At 40.8% G+C, this 15030-nt stretch overlaps 1 protein-coding gene across 1 annotated transcript in view; it reads right to left on the bottom strand.

The window, feature by feature from the left end:
* Positions 1–9500: 9500 nt before the first annotated feature.
* The window catches only part of SLC25A17 (solute carrier family 25 member 17), a 44447-nt gene continuing 38917 nt past the window's right edge, over positions 9501–15030 (bottom strand). Inside the window, exons 8-9 of the mRNA XM_043881702.1 lie at positions 13947–14029; positions 9501–10329 (exon numbers count right to left, since the gene is read on the bottom strand). Of these exons, the coding sequence (XP_043737637.1) occupies positions 10182–10329; positions 13947–14029 (231 nt within the window). The 3' untranslated portion in view covers positions 9501–10181. The remainder of the gene's footprint in view (positions 10330–13946; positions 14030–15030) is intronic.

The raw sequence follows: 15030 nt of genomic DNA, 5'->3' as shown, positions 1-15030 counted from the left end.
GGGCAGGGACCTTGTCTGTTCTCACAGTGCATCCCCGCTGCTTAGCAGAGAGCTGGCAGGTGGCACATGCTCAAACATTCTTTGCTGACTTCTTGATTAACAGCGTACCTTTGGTAAAAGACAACAGTACAAAAAAAAAAAAAAAGACAACAGTACTTACGAAGCACCATTATTATTAAGTCTTCGGTTAGGTACTAGAGACACAAAAATGAAAACTATGCTCCAGGACTAGCAGCAACAGATGAACAATAACACGTGGTAAGGGTGATGCCAGCATTCTTGTTTTAATTCCACAGTATTCTCTCTACCTACATACTCCTGAACTTATGCATTTACTTCGCGGCTCCCTTCTGTCTGGACACATCTGGCACTTCATTCAGTTCAGACTAAGGAGTACATGTACCAAGTTGCATTTAGTGTGGGGAAACTACCAAGACTCTAAACTTTGGGGCAGCCATGTGTTACTTCTGTCAAAATACATATTATCCCAGGGATTGCAACTTTAGGCATTCTGACAAACCTAAATTCTACACTATACCCCACCTCCCCCCTCAATATATGTACTCAGTGGACAAATAACACTTGGGACACAGTGATGGTGGTGAGGATTTTGAGCCCTTAATCTATCCATGGAGGCAGGTAAGTAAACAGAGAAATAGAACTTAAAGCAGAAGTTACTTGATAGAGCTCTAGCCCAGGTTCTGTGTTCCACAAATACCAAAGTAAAAAAAGCACACAGGGACCTTTGTGTTAAGAGACAAAGCTTGACACTCAAATGATGAGCCTGTTCTTTTTTAACACAGGTATTACTGCATAAATCATACCTTAGGGAAAGATGCTGGGATTCATAAGACTTGAAAGCCTTAATGAAAGTGTTAGCTGTTCAGTCGTGTCTGACTCTGTGACCCCATGGACTGTAGCCTGCCAGGCTCCTCTGTCCATGGGATTCTCCAGGCAAGAATACTGGAGTGGGTTACCATTTTCTTCTCCAAGATGCCAGATTGTTCTATAAACTGCAAAGCAATATATAAAGATTAATTATTATTCACATCTGTAAGCCCCAGTCTTTATCAAATATACTGAAAAGTATTTGTGACATAAATATCTCAAATGTTTCTGGGGGACAGAGCTCTAGTTGGTTACATCTTAGAAGCCTCAATACTTTGAAAATGTATTTCAAATTATATGGTAAGATGTACCTGTTTATATAAAAAAAAAACAATACTTTAGTAAAGATTTAAACTAATTTTTAAATTCATGGATTATCAGAATGCCTTTGATCTCTTTTCCCTCCTGCTCTGCCTTTTAATCATTTCCCTTCCTATCAGCAATTCTATCAGATGGTGAACAGAAACAAGCGAATTACTCAGCTGTGGATCAGTCCATTTTGCAAGTTTTTATTAGTGTCAATAGAGACCAGTAAAGCGGTGGATGCTCCTGGACAAAAACTGTGTCCATTGGTTCTCTGCCTTCAATTCCTATTAAGACTGAGAGCGGCCGGCTTTAATATCTGGCCAAGAGAAGATTATAAATTATGGATGATGAATTAAAAGTTTAGGCATAGGCCTGGGGAAAGGAAAAAGTAAAAGAATATAATTTCAGCAAACACTACCTACTCCATTCTTCACTTTTATAGGTTAAAAAGGTTCTTCAAGGTAGTGCTCCACCAAGTTCAAGCCACAGGCCCTATGCTGATTGCTCATCATGCCTAAGACTGCTGCCTTTTTTAGTTTAATTGGGAACAAATTTCTCTCGGCATCTCTGACAGCAGTGATTTATTTATTTTTATTTATTTATTTTTAATTGAGGGATAATTACAATATTGCGTTGGTTTCTGGCATGCATCAGTATGGATCAGCCACAGTGAGAGCAGGGATTCATGAAGATGATAAAGGAGGCTGACTGCAATGCCCTCTGGTGGCATAAAGGTTTTCCATAGTTGCAGTTGCATAAAACCAAAACACAGCCACCTTCTATCAAACAGCTTACTAATAAAGTAAAAAGTCAATAAAAGATAAATGGCAAAAGTCTTCTTGGACTTTCGTAATGATCATCATCTTAAAGCATTTCTACAGTGTCACTTGCCCAGAGTGATCCCATGTTCATGGGTGATTCAGGGAATGATTCAGAGTAAGTCCCTGCCCTCTAGAATTTGCCACCTAGCAAAGACTTGGGAGCTGGGATGTAGACTCGGAACCAAAGCGCGAAGGGGAAAAACTGGAAGGTATGCCAGCTTTAGCACCTCTGTAGGAGGCTTAAATAAGACAGTTTACGTAAAGCACCTAGTACGGCAACGGGAGCCTGGGAGGTGCTCAATAAATTATTACGCTTTAGCACGTGCTATTCAATGATCCCAGTCACCTGCTGGAAGAAATCTAATTTTCAGCAAATTGAAACTCCTGTAACAATTACTTCTGATACATCTCACTTAACTCTGAATTTCATAGGATTGTAACAAGAATTAAATGAAAAAGCATATAAAGTTTAGCCCCTGGCATACAACTTTTCTTACCCGTCACACCCAGAATGGAATTTCTCCTGCTGTTTGTCAAAGTAGAGGTGAAGAAAAGTGTTTTTTTCTTTTAAGGAAGGGAGAATTTTATTTCTAAAAAATATTTATTTATTTGGCTGTGCTGGGTCTTAGTTGCAGCATGTGGGATTTTTAGTTGTGGCATGTGAGATCTTTAGCTGTGGCATGCGAACTTAGTTGTGGTATGTGGGATCTAGTTCCCTGATCAGGGTTCAAACCCTGGACCCCTATGCTGGGAGCGTGGAATCCTAGCCACTGGACCACTAGGGAAGTCCCAGAAAATGCTTCTAAAGTGACAATGAACATAAAAAGAATAGACAGGATGAAGTTTTAATTTAATATAATTTGCAAGAGGCATACCTTTTTAACCCAGGAACTGGATTCCTGGAAATTTTTTCTTAAAGAAGTAATCATGCTGGGAGGGATTGGGGACAGGAGGAGAAGGGGACGACAGAGGATGAGATGGCTGGATGGCATCACCGACTCGATGGACATGAGTTTGAGTAAACTCCGGGAGTTGGTGATGGACAGGGAGGCCTGGCATGCTGCGATTCATGGGGTCGCAAAGAGTCAGACACGACTGAGCGACTGAACTGAATCAGAAAATACAAAGGGAATCATATGTAAAGGATTTTTATCACATTATTCATAATAGCAAAAAATTGGAAACAGCCCAGAAGTCCATCAATAGGAGTCTAACTAGATAATGGTACATTCATACAATGCAATTCTACATAACAAATTATGACATTTATTGACAGCAAGTTAAATTTGAGATCAAAAAGTTACAAAGTTAGGCATAGCTTGATCTCATTTAAAAAATCCTACCTAAATATATCTGTGCATGTATGTATTTAAACAAGTCTGAAAATAGATATAGTGAAATATTAGCAATGATTTCTGGGCAGTAAGAATATAGGAAGATATTTATAAACACGGGCATACAGGAATATATCTTTACTCACTTCATTCTTCTTTTCTGTATTTTCTGAAAAATTTTAATGACTGTGTGTTATTTTTATAACCAAAAAACCCCCCAAAACTAAAAGAAAAACTTTAAACCTCCAAGCAGTACAAGCCAGTGAAAGCTTACGGGATAGACTAACAGGGGGCCGGAATTCCTGTTCTTGACTCCTAATCCTTTGTTATGTGACCTGGGCCAGACCTGTGTCTCACTTCTCCACCTGTACAGTACAAAAGTAATTAATTCTTTCAATAGAGAGAATAAAGTGAGAATGAATGCATTAGAAAAAAAAAATCTGTAAATGTCATACCTATAAACTAGCTGTAAATTAAAAGAGAAACAGAAAGGACTTTCTCAATTTTTAAAAAAAGATTTATTTATGGCTGTACTGGGTCTTCACTGCTGTGCGCGGGTCTTCTCCAGTTGCAGCTAGTGGGAGCTACTTTCTAGCTGTGATGCGTGGGCTGCTCATTGCGGTGGTTTCTCTTGCCGTGGAGCACGGGCTCTAGGCCTGCGGCATTCATTAGTGTGGCTCCCGTGCCCTAGAGCACAGGCTAAATAGCTGTGACGCACAGGGTTAGTGGCTCCACGGCACATGGGGCCTTCCCGAACCAGGGTTTGAACCTGTGACTCCGGCATTGGCAGGCAGATTCTTCACCGCTGAGCCACCAGGGAAGCCCATACAAAATAGTATAGGTGCACAAAAGTCTTGGGAGGTCGGTGGGTAGGAGAACACAAACTTCCAGAAAGGCTTCCAGGAAGAGCTGATTCCTCATCTCCACCAATAATAGGAGAAAGACTTGGACTTATGGAACCACCCTCAGATTCAGAGGCCACAGGCTTCCCTTGAGCCTTGTAGCATCATTTAGAGGTTCAGACAGTTCATTACAGAAAGAGTTACACATCTTCAATCATAGGCTCCTCTAGGTTTGAAAAGGAATGCACACACTGGCTCAGAAGGCTTACTTTTAGGGACATCTGTAGAATGTGGTATGGCAATGTAGAAAGTTCTGGAGTCAGCCTAAATTTTAAATCCTGAGCCTCAGTCATTGAGTGACCACAGATAAATTACCCTTGAAGTCTTGACTATCTTATCTGTTAATGGGAATCAATCTCATGTATTTAGAATTATTACAAAGGTATCAAGAGATATGTAAGTTCATTGTGCCTGGCATTTACCAGGCACTCTACACACAGTTCCATTACCCATTCTCAAGGTTAGTTCCAAACCAAGTTTTCCTTCCCTTTCCCCAGATTGGATCTCACTTGCTGGGTTTCACAGTTCACTGCCTAGCCTATGAGCATTTTGTGAGCATGTTTTCTTGAGTGCTATGCCAGGCACTGGTGCCTTGTCCCCCCCGTCCCCCTAACCCTCATATCTGTCTCCTAATTTCCTCTCCACTCTGTCTTTATAGTTATTTTCTATCTTCTCTTCTCTCATGCAGTCCATGGTAAGTTATTTCCTTGTTTCTTGTGTCTCAAGGAACAAAATTTTCAGGGGCTACCAGTATGCCCCATAAGAAAGCACTAACCCAAGGTCCAATCGTTTTTATGGTAAAAATCCTGTGGGGTCACATCAATTGCATTTACTACATATAAAAATATTCTACAAGTGAGCCTTTGTGTATCTTTGGTATTCTGGTGACAGTCAACACTGCTAGGTAAGTAATTCACCAGCCCAGAAGTAGGGCTCCCCAGGGGACGTGTGGCATTTGGTGCCATGAAGTCACAATTCTTTAGCTTTTCTAGAGAGCTGAGACAGTAGCTCAGCCAGTGACTTTGTGCTACCGAACCAGTTCATATTTTACTGATGAACTGATAAATGTTTGGGGGCCTTCATCTGAATGCGGGATTATTGTTCAGTCGCTGAAGAAAAGTGTTAGTCACTCAGTCATGTCCAACTCTTCACAACTCCCTGGACTGTAGCCCACAAGGCTCCTCTGTCCATGGGATTCTCCAGGCAAGAATGCTGGAGTGGCTTGCCAATTCCTTCTCTAGGGGATCTTTGCAACCGAACCTGGGTCCCCTGCATTGAAGGCAGATTCTTTACCATCTATAGTCAGTCAGTTCAGTTGCTCAGTTGTGTCCAACACTTTGCAACCCCACAGACTGCAGCATGTTAGGCTTCCCTATCCTTCACTATCTCCCGGAGTTTGCTCAAACTCACGTCCATTGAGTTGGTGATGCCATCCAACCATCTCATCCTCTGTCATCCCCTTCTCCTCCTGCCCGTAATCTTTCCCAGTATTAGGGAAAGATGAGTTGGCTTTTTTCAATGAGTTGGCTCTTCGCATCAGATGGCCGAAGTACTGGAGCTTCGGCATCAGTCCTTCCAGTGAACATTCAGGGTTGATTTCCTTTAGAGTTGACTGGTTGATCTCCTTGCTGTCCAACGGACTTTTGTAGTGGTTAAAACATAAAATTACTGGGTTTGGCTTCACTTTTAATGAGGTACACAAAAGCCTTCCAGAAGAGAAATGTTCACAATTAAAACAAATGGGAAGACTGCCTCAAAGTAAAATATAGTTGGTTTTCTTGGTTTAAACAGCATCTAATGCATGTTTTGGTGGTAGATGTTTCCTAGACTTATTGTAGTGATCATTTTGTAATATATACATATATGAAATCACTCTGTTGTACATCTGAAACTAATAAAATGTTATATGTCAATTACATCTGAGTAGAAAACCTTGACATTTATTAAGCACATTTATATGTCATATACTCTGGCAGATGCATATATACATATATATGGGCTTCCCTGGTGGCTCAGTCGGTAAAGAATCTGCCTGCAGTGAGGAAGACCTGGGTTTGATCCCTGGGTTGGGAAGATCCCCTGGAGGAGGGCGTGGCAACCTATTCCGGTGTTCTTGCCTGGAGAATCCCCATGGGCGGAAGAGCCTGGAGGCTACAGTCCATGGGGTCACAAAGAGTTGGGCACAACTAGGCGAATAAGCGCACACACACATATACCTATATATATACATCCTCACCCAGCCAACAGAAATGATTACCTTGCAAGGCTGGTTCTAAAAATTAAAGAAAAATTACACACACACACACACATAAAATAGCCTTGCCTGGTAATCATTTCTATTGGACAGATAAACACATAAAGACTAAGAAAAGGGGACTTCCCTGCTGGTCCAATGGTTAAGACTCTGAGCTCCCAGTTCAGGGGGCCCGGGTTCCATCCCTGGTCAGGGAACTAGATCCCACATGCTGCAACTAAGAGTTCACAAGCTGCAGCTAAAAGATCCCATGTGCTACAACTAAGACCCGGTGCAGCCAAATAAATAAATATTAAAAAAAAAAAAAAAAAAGACTAAGAAAGGTGAGGAAATGACTTGTCTGTGGCTACAATGCTTTTTTTTTAAATTAATCTTCACTGGAGTATAGTTGATTCGCAGCGCCATGCCAGTCTCTGCTATGCAGCAAAGTAAGTCAGCTACACATACACATAGCCACACCTCTCTAGTTTCTACTCCTACACAGGTAGTTACAGAGCCTTGAGTAGTTTCCTGTGCTAGACAGTAGGTCCCAACTAGCCATCTATTTCATATATAGTGTATGCACATATCATCCCCAGTCTCCCAATCCATCCCTACCCTTGTCCCCCGTGACAACCACAAGTCCATTCTCGACATCTGTGACTCCACACCACAATGCTTTTAAGTGACAGAATGAAAGTCTGAACCTAGATCTGCCTCAAAACCCAGAGTGCTTCCCACTGAACTACAGTTGCATCTATTCAGTCATATCCTTCATCAATAATAATATTGTGGTAATAGTCGTCACTAACATTCATCTAGCTCTTCCTATATGGCAAGTCTTGTGCTAGGAAATTTATATATATGATCTCCTTTAATCCTCACAATCACCCTATGAGGTAGGTTTATCACCATCTCCATTTCACAGCTGAGAAAACTGAGTTTTATACCAGTACGGCAATTGCCTTATTCCCACAGCTGGTAGAGAGAAAGACCAGAGTTGAACTTAGGCCTGTCTAACTCCAGAACCCATTCTCATAATCATTACACTAGACTGCAGGAAACCCAACTCTAGTCCTGGCTCCAACCAGGCGAGTCATTTGATAGCTGTCTCAATTTCCTTATTAATTAAATGGGAATATAGTTACTTGCCCCCTATTTTACAGAGGTATTGGGATTATAAAATGAGAAAGTGTATTAGCTTTAAGAAGGGAAATTGCCATATAAATCTGGGCTTGTTACAAGTTTCACTCGGATCTTCCTTCTCCCATGATCATAAAGGGATTTAGCTGACATCATGAGCTCTCAAATACCCTCTGAGATGAGTCGTATTATTGCTTCCACTTATCAAAAAGCTGAAACACAGAGATGACATAACTTGTTAGTGGCAGAGCTGAGAATAAAACCCAAGATTCTAACTCCCACTGCTTATGTTCTGATGGTAAATCCTATTTCTGTGTTTCAAACTTAACAGTAAAACAGACAAGAGTGGACATTTGATGTCCACTTTAACGTACAGATTAAATGCTTACAGATGAAATTTTCTAACATAATCTCTAAGGTTCTTAATCCTCATTTTCTAAAGAAACTGCATAAAGAATCAGAAAGAAAAAGTCTTCCATTCCCCTAGTATAGAATTCAACTCCTTAGTTTTTTCAAGCAACTTATTAACAATCAAGTGTTATAAAACTGAGTGAGTTATTAACTCGTAGTGAGATTAGCTTCCACAAGGAACATAAACCTCAAAGTGAAACTGTTCTCTCATAAAATCAGATAAAAAAGAAGCATCAGATACATTCTCACATCATAAACATCCAATATAACTATATAACCTGACTCGGGAATTATTTTAACATACCAACAATTCATAATACCCTGAGCTCAAAATTCAAGTTCCAAAGTGAACATCAAAATTAAAATAATAACAAAAGTACACATGGCATCTTTACTGTCATTCTTCCCCCAAGCTCCCCACTCAAGTCTTCACACACACACACACACACACTTTAAAAAATAAAATATATAAATAAAATAAAAAGCAGTTAATGGGTTCAATTCTCTAGCTTTTAGAGAAGTGTTCAGTCTAGTTCTCAGATTATCAGTTCCTCTTAGTTTTTGTTTTCTAGAACAACACTATGATCTTTTGATTATTACTAGTCTAATAATCTTGTATTTTGAAATTACCACAGGGACAAGAGAGAAAATAAAATAAATTTCCACTCCCCAAATTGAACTTCAGTACTAATACAGAATAGACACACACTTCATTATTGCTCTAATTGATTGAATTAGACTTATAAATGAAAAACCTATCATTTTGATATAGGGACTAAAATTAAGTCTGAAAAAGCTGCTGTTCTACTCATGTCAAGAGAGTTTGCTTCTTGAGTGCCTTGAGATGTCAAAATTCATTGTTGACCACATAATGAAAGTCCTACCAACCTGAAGATGCGCTGTGAGGTGAGCGTAAATGATGACAGGACTTCTGGTCTTTTCAGAGGATGCTCTAATATAATACATTAGTCCACCTTTCCTTCTATATCGATCTTTGGTTTCCATAGTTGAAACCAACTACACCTTCTGTGGAGTCAGGAGCTCTAAGTTCTCTTGAACTTTGATGAGTACAGATCATGTGAGTATCTTGTTAAAACACAGAAGATGATTCAGAAGGTCTGGGGTGGCATGTCCAACAAGCTCCTAAGGTGATGTTGACACTACTGTTTGGGCCCCACACTTTGAGTAGCAGGACTCTAAGCAACATTTTCAAACGGAAATAACCTTAACCAGAAGTTTATTCTCAAAATATACAGCCTCTACCAAGAGTTTATAAAAGAAGACAGTATTCCAGAGCCTAAACAAGGTATCTGCTCCCTCTCCCTTTTCTGTGATTTTTACCAGCTGGTTGTAAACCCAATGTAATACTCTAAAGGGCAAATTTTAAGAATGGCTTTTGTTATTACAATTTATTGGGGCCCATATGGATGAACATAAAACCTCAAGTTCTGTAATGAAGAGGTTGATTCAAAATAAATATTTTTTAATTATGTCAGATACGAAAGAATAAGTGATGCTTACAAACAGTTTATAAGAGAATCATTTGGAATTAATCATTTTCATTTCCCCCACAAAATAAATAGCTCACACACTAAAGAAGATATTTTTCCTTAATCGGGAAAAAAAAACTCAAGAATAATAGTCATGCCTGTGGCATAGTCATAACATTTTTAGTGAGGAAAATACCAAGATGAAGACGTACAAAAGTATATACGAGGAAACTACCAAGAGAATTACATGGTAGCAAATTGGTTGTAGAACGTGGGGGAAGGGTTCAAGGAAAGAGAATAGCTGGTAAATTTAAACTGGAGAAGATTATACATGAGAGCAATAGTCCATTCCCTTCAGGAAAATCAATAAATCCCCATCAAGTTTCATTTTTAGGTTTTCGATCATGTGTTCTTTTCATATGGCCATTGGTCCAACCTCCTCCACAAACTCAACCAACCATCAAAAAAGTGAAGTTGGTAATGAGTCAAGCTGGCTATAACCCTGCATGTGTATGTACCCTTAGATGCATTTCAAGCCAATGAGGGTAGATTTCTCAGTGGAAGGGGCAAGTACAGTGGAATCATTTCCCATTATAGAGAAGGAAGCCCCCGTCTGGAGCATTTCTGAGTGCCGGGGGTGGGTGGAAGGTGTCTCAGTGCTTGCGAGTGCTCTTCAGCCCCATGACCATGAAGGTAGCAGCCGTCAGCTTCTCGTAAACGAGGAACATGAGAGCAGCAGTGAGGACTGTCTGCAGCAGCTTGGCTTCGAGGCCTTTGTAGAGTCCCACAATTCCAAAACGCCTAAAAGGAAAGAGGTGAGAAAAAAAAACAAAGGTTTTCAAAGAAGCATACTATTTTGCAAAGGCTTATTCTTAGGATCAAAAGAAGCAATGGAAGTTTTAGATATTAACGGACTTCTGTTACTTAAGTACTTTATCTTTGAAGGTGTTTGGGAATTGATCAAAGTTGACTATTTCTTCAAAGCCATGTCAGAGGAAGGCTGACAGTGTCTCACAGAGAGGGTACAGATCCTAAACTCCCAAAACCATTTTAATGCCAACATCTAAGATTAACAAAGAACTTTTAGATCTTGACTTTAAGGCTCTCCCAACAAAGTTATTTCAACCTAACAGCCCCTAAATGGTAGGAGAGCTGCCAATTGGTTTAGATCATTGTAGCCTGAACAGAACTAGAGAAAGTGACAGAAATGAAAATCTCTCCAATACCAAGTCTTTCCGTACATTTGACCTTTTAACTGAGTGGTTCTTAAATTTAGTGTACGTCACAATCACTGGGAAGGCTCGGTGAAACACAGATTGCTGAGTCCTATCCATGGAGTTTCCGAAGCATTAAGCCTGGGATGGGACTCAAGAATCTGCATTGCTAATAAGCTCCCAGGTGATGAGGATGACAAGGCCCGCCTCGACACTAGCCCTTTAGAACGACTGCTCTAACCACAGAGAAGAATGCTTCAGCTAGAAACATAAGCTCAGAGCAAATGATGTCTCCAGAGCCAGTTACTGAGAGTGAATTAATCTCATATGCTAGTTCATCAGCAACTCCAGGGCTCTATATAGCATGCATGCAGAACGAGATATTAAAAGTCAGTCAAGTGCTCCATTCAGAAGCTGTTCTACATTTTACCTACTTGCTATGTGTGAAAACCCATTATTTGGAGTGAATCATGTGATAAATAGAAATGAAAAGCCTTGACTCATGAATTTCTAGTTCATTGGCTAACTTACGTTCCCCCAAGAAACCCAAGAAACTCCACTGTGGTGTTTCTCAAGGTGAGGTCTGCTAGAAGATAACAGAAAAAAAATAGCTTTTAGTCCCTGTCCTCAGTTCCTGGCAAAGAGTTCTAGGAGCTCTTGCTTATAATTTCCTAAGTGAAAAGAACACTAGGAGCATTTCTTTATTCTAACAATTGGTCTTTGATCCTAGTTCCTGACACAGAGATCCTAAATCCCTTAAGTCCTGGGTGACAGTAGTGTCTTCTGTTCTAAAGAGGTGATTCCTGGTGGACTCCTGGATGGGGCTGGTCACCAGAAAGACCAAGCAATGATCAGAAGCCGGGAATTTCCAGCACCACCTACTATTCTCCAGAGAGGAGAGGAGGCTAGAAATGGAGTGAAAAAAGTATGTTTTTTATACAGTATTTTGGAAATACATATACTTTTTGTTAATAGTGACTATCTCTTGGAAAAGAGACAGGAAACAGTGTAGATATGCATATATTTAGAGCTTTATTGAAGTTTAAATGACTTCAGTTTGACGAGTTTTGACTGATGGGTACATCCATGAATCATTACCACGTTCAAGGTCATGAACACATCCATCATCCCCAGGAGGACACTGTCCTCACGTCCCTTTGCCGTCACTGTAGATCATTTGCAATGTTTTCTGTCACTGTAGATCACTTTCTAAGTTTAAGTGGTAAGTGTGTGTGTGTGCTCAGTCATGTCCAACTCTTTTGTGACCCTATGGACTGTAGCTCACCAGGCTCCTCTGTCCATGGAAGTTCCCAGGCAAGAATACTGGAGTGGGTTGCTATTTCCTTCTCCAGGGGATCTTCCCAACCCAGGGATTGAACCCGCATCTCTTCCGTCTCCTGCACTGGCAGGTGTTCATAAAAGTGGAATCATACAATATGAATTCTTTTTTGTCTGATCTCTTTTACTCTGTGTAACTATTCTGAGATCCACCTACATTTTTGCATGTATCAATAATTATTTCTTTTTCCTTTCTGAATAGTATTCCATTGTACAGGTATATCACAACTTGTACCTACTCATTCAATAATGGACATTTGGGATGTTTCCAGTTTTTGACTCTAACAAATAAAGCTGACATTTATGCACAGGTCTTTGTGTAGATGTGTTTCATCTGTCTTGGGTAAATACCTTGAAAGGGAATGGCTGGGTCTATGGGAGGCGTATGTTTAACTTTGTAAGAAAATGCCACACTGCATTCCAAAGTGCTTGTGCCATTCTAAACTCCCACCAGCATAGGAAAGTTCTAGTTGCTTCATTTTTGCCAACACTTGGTATGATCAGCAATTTTTTTTTTACTTCATACCAATTCCTTATCCTTCATTTAATTTTTTATCCCAAGCATATTCTATCTTTATAATAAACTTAGTTTAAAGTATCTTACATCTAGGAACAGTAATAAAGTTATAATAGCTTCTGCCTCAAAGGTGCTGACCTGTTTGATTTCCCCTTTAAATGAAATGGGGAGATGACGACAGTGCCCGCTCAAAGGGCTGCCGTGAGGATTAGTGAGATTACCCAAGCAGAGCATCTGGCTTCCTGTCTGCCACATAATAGCTCAAAAATGCTAACTCCTCTCGCCATCATCATCACTGTTGTCGTAACTGTGATGACAGCTGCTGTTCCTCAGCCTACTCTTCTTCCCTTTCCCATGATGACTCCCTGACACCTGCTTATTTCTATCTACAAGGGGTTTTGGGGATGCATCATCGATGGAGCACTACTCAGCAGGGCGGTCTCTACATTAGATCACAGGAGGGCTCTCCTTTGTTTCTGGTGTGAAGCGAAGTGAAAGTCGCTCAGTCATGTACGACTCTTTGCGATCCCATGGACTGTATAGTGTCTCCAGGCCAGAATACTGGAGTGGGTAGCCTTTCCCTTCTCCAGGGGATCTTCCCAACCCAGGGATCGAACCCAGGTCTCCCACATTGCAGGTGAATTCTCTACCAGCTGAGCCACAAGGGAAGCCCCCAAGAATACTGGAGTAGGTAGCCTATCCCTTCTCCAGCAGATCTTCCTGACCCGGGAATTGAACCAGGGTCTCCTGCACTGCAGGCAGATTCTTTACCAGCTGGGCTATCGGGGAAGCCCCATGTTTCAGGTGTACAACATTATAATTTGACATCTCTACACACGGCGCAGTGATCACCACCACGGGTCCCGTGATCATCCATTACCATGCAGCTGACTCCTTCCACCCACTTTGCCTACCCTCAAACCCTCTTTCTCTCTGGTAGCTACTAATTTGTTCTCAGCACTGATGAGTTTGTCTGTCTGTAGATTCCACATATGAGCGAAAGCACACATTATCTTTCTCAGCCTGTCTTATTTCACTTAACAAAACACTCAAGGTTCATCCATGTTGTTGCAAATGGCTGGATTTCACTGGAGGATTCCCTTTCTAAAGAAGTCCTGAATATTTGTAACTAACAAAGAATAAGGACACGAACTTTTCCACAATTTCCCTAAACACGTTCATGTGTCACTCAGCTCCTAAATGAGAAATGTCTGAGCACAGCAGGCAAGGGAGAAGTTTTCAGGCTGCTGCTGCCAGGGCAAAAATACAAGATAAGCAAATCCAACCACTTCTTGGCAGAGACGGCTGTTAGAAGAGAGGACAGAATGTGAAACATCTACGAAGCTCACCTTACTCGCTGGTGAAGGAGATAGAGAATGTTCCGAAGACTCCCCAGTGTTCTGTTTTCTGGGTTGAGTCTGTGACGTCCAAACTAAGGAAGAAGGGACAAGACAAATAATTGCCATCTGTTACCGCTTTCTTTTTTAAAGCTTCATTTATTTACTTGTTCCTTTTTTTGCTGGGCTGCATCTTCGTTGCCGGGTGTGGGCTTTCCTCTAGTTGCACTGAGTGGGGGCTACTCTCTCGTTGCAGTGCCTGGGCTTCTCATTGCGGTGGCTTCTCTTGCTGCCGCACACAGGCTCCAGAGCGCAGGCTCAAGAGTTGTGGCGCGCGGGCGCAACTGCTCTAAGGCCTGCGGGATCTTCCCAGGGGAATCGAACCGGCGTCTCCTGCATTTGGCAGGTGGACTTTTACCACTGTGCTACCAGGGAAGCCCTGTTACCACTTTTTTTTTTAATCTTAATTTCCACTTATGTTGGAGTAACATCTTACAGCAGATGGTAATAAAAATACCCTTTTAATATGTGAAAGTGAAAGTGTTAGTTGCTCAGTCATGTCCAATTCTTCTATGATCCCATGGACTATAGCCCGCCAGCTTCCTCTGTTCATGGAATTCTCCAGGCAAGAATACTGGAGCGGGTTGCCATTCCCTTCTCCAGGGGAACCTTCCCGACCCAGGGATCGAACCTGGATCTCCTGCACTGCAGGCAGATTCTTTACCATCTGAGCCACTAAGGAAGCCCCTAGTGGCTTTTTTAGTATTTAGATTTCATTAATCCTCTTTTTTCAACGAAACAAATGAAATATTTCAATGAAATAAGTGAAAACAACAATTTTTTTTTTCAGTGAAGCACGAGAATTTTCATTTTTACAGAGAATCATGGGGAAAATTCTACTTCAAAAGAAAAAATCATGCCCAGGATGAAGATTTAGATACTGATGGAATGGCTTCCAGTCTTTTAAGAAGTTATGATAAACATTAATCAGTTAGAATCTCTGTAGTCCAAGCTCTTCATGTTGTTTCTATTATAAAAATGTCAAAATACATTTATTGGACTGCAACTCAAATTCTTTATATTAAGTGCCAATTTA

The sequence above is a fragment of the Cervus elaphus genome, chromosome 22 (genome assembly GCF_910594005.1).
Source record: "Cervus elaphus chromosome 22, mCerEla1.1, whole genome shotgun sequence".
NCBI lineage: Eukaryota > Metazoa > Chordata > Mammalia > Artiodactyla > Cervidae > Cervus > Cervus elaphus.
The sequence above is the reverse complement of the archived record's forward strand: the minus strand, read 5'-3'. Positions and strand labels throughout refer to the sequence as shown.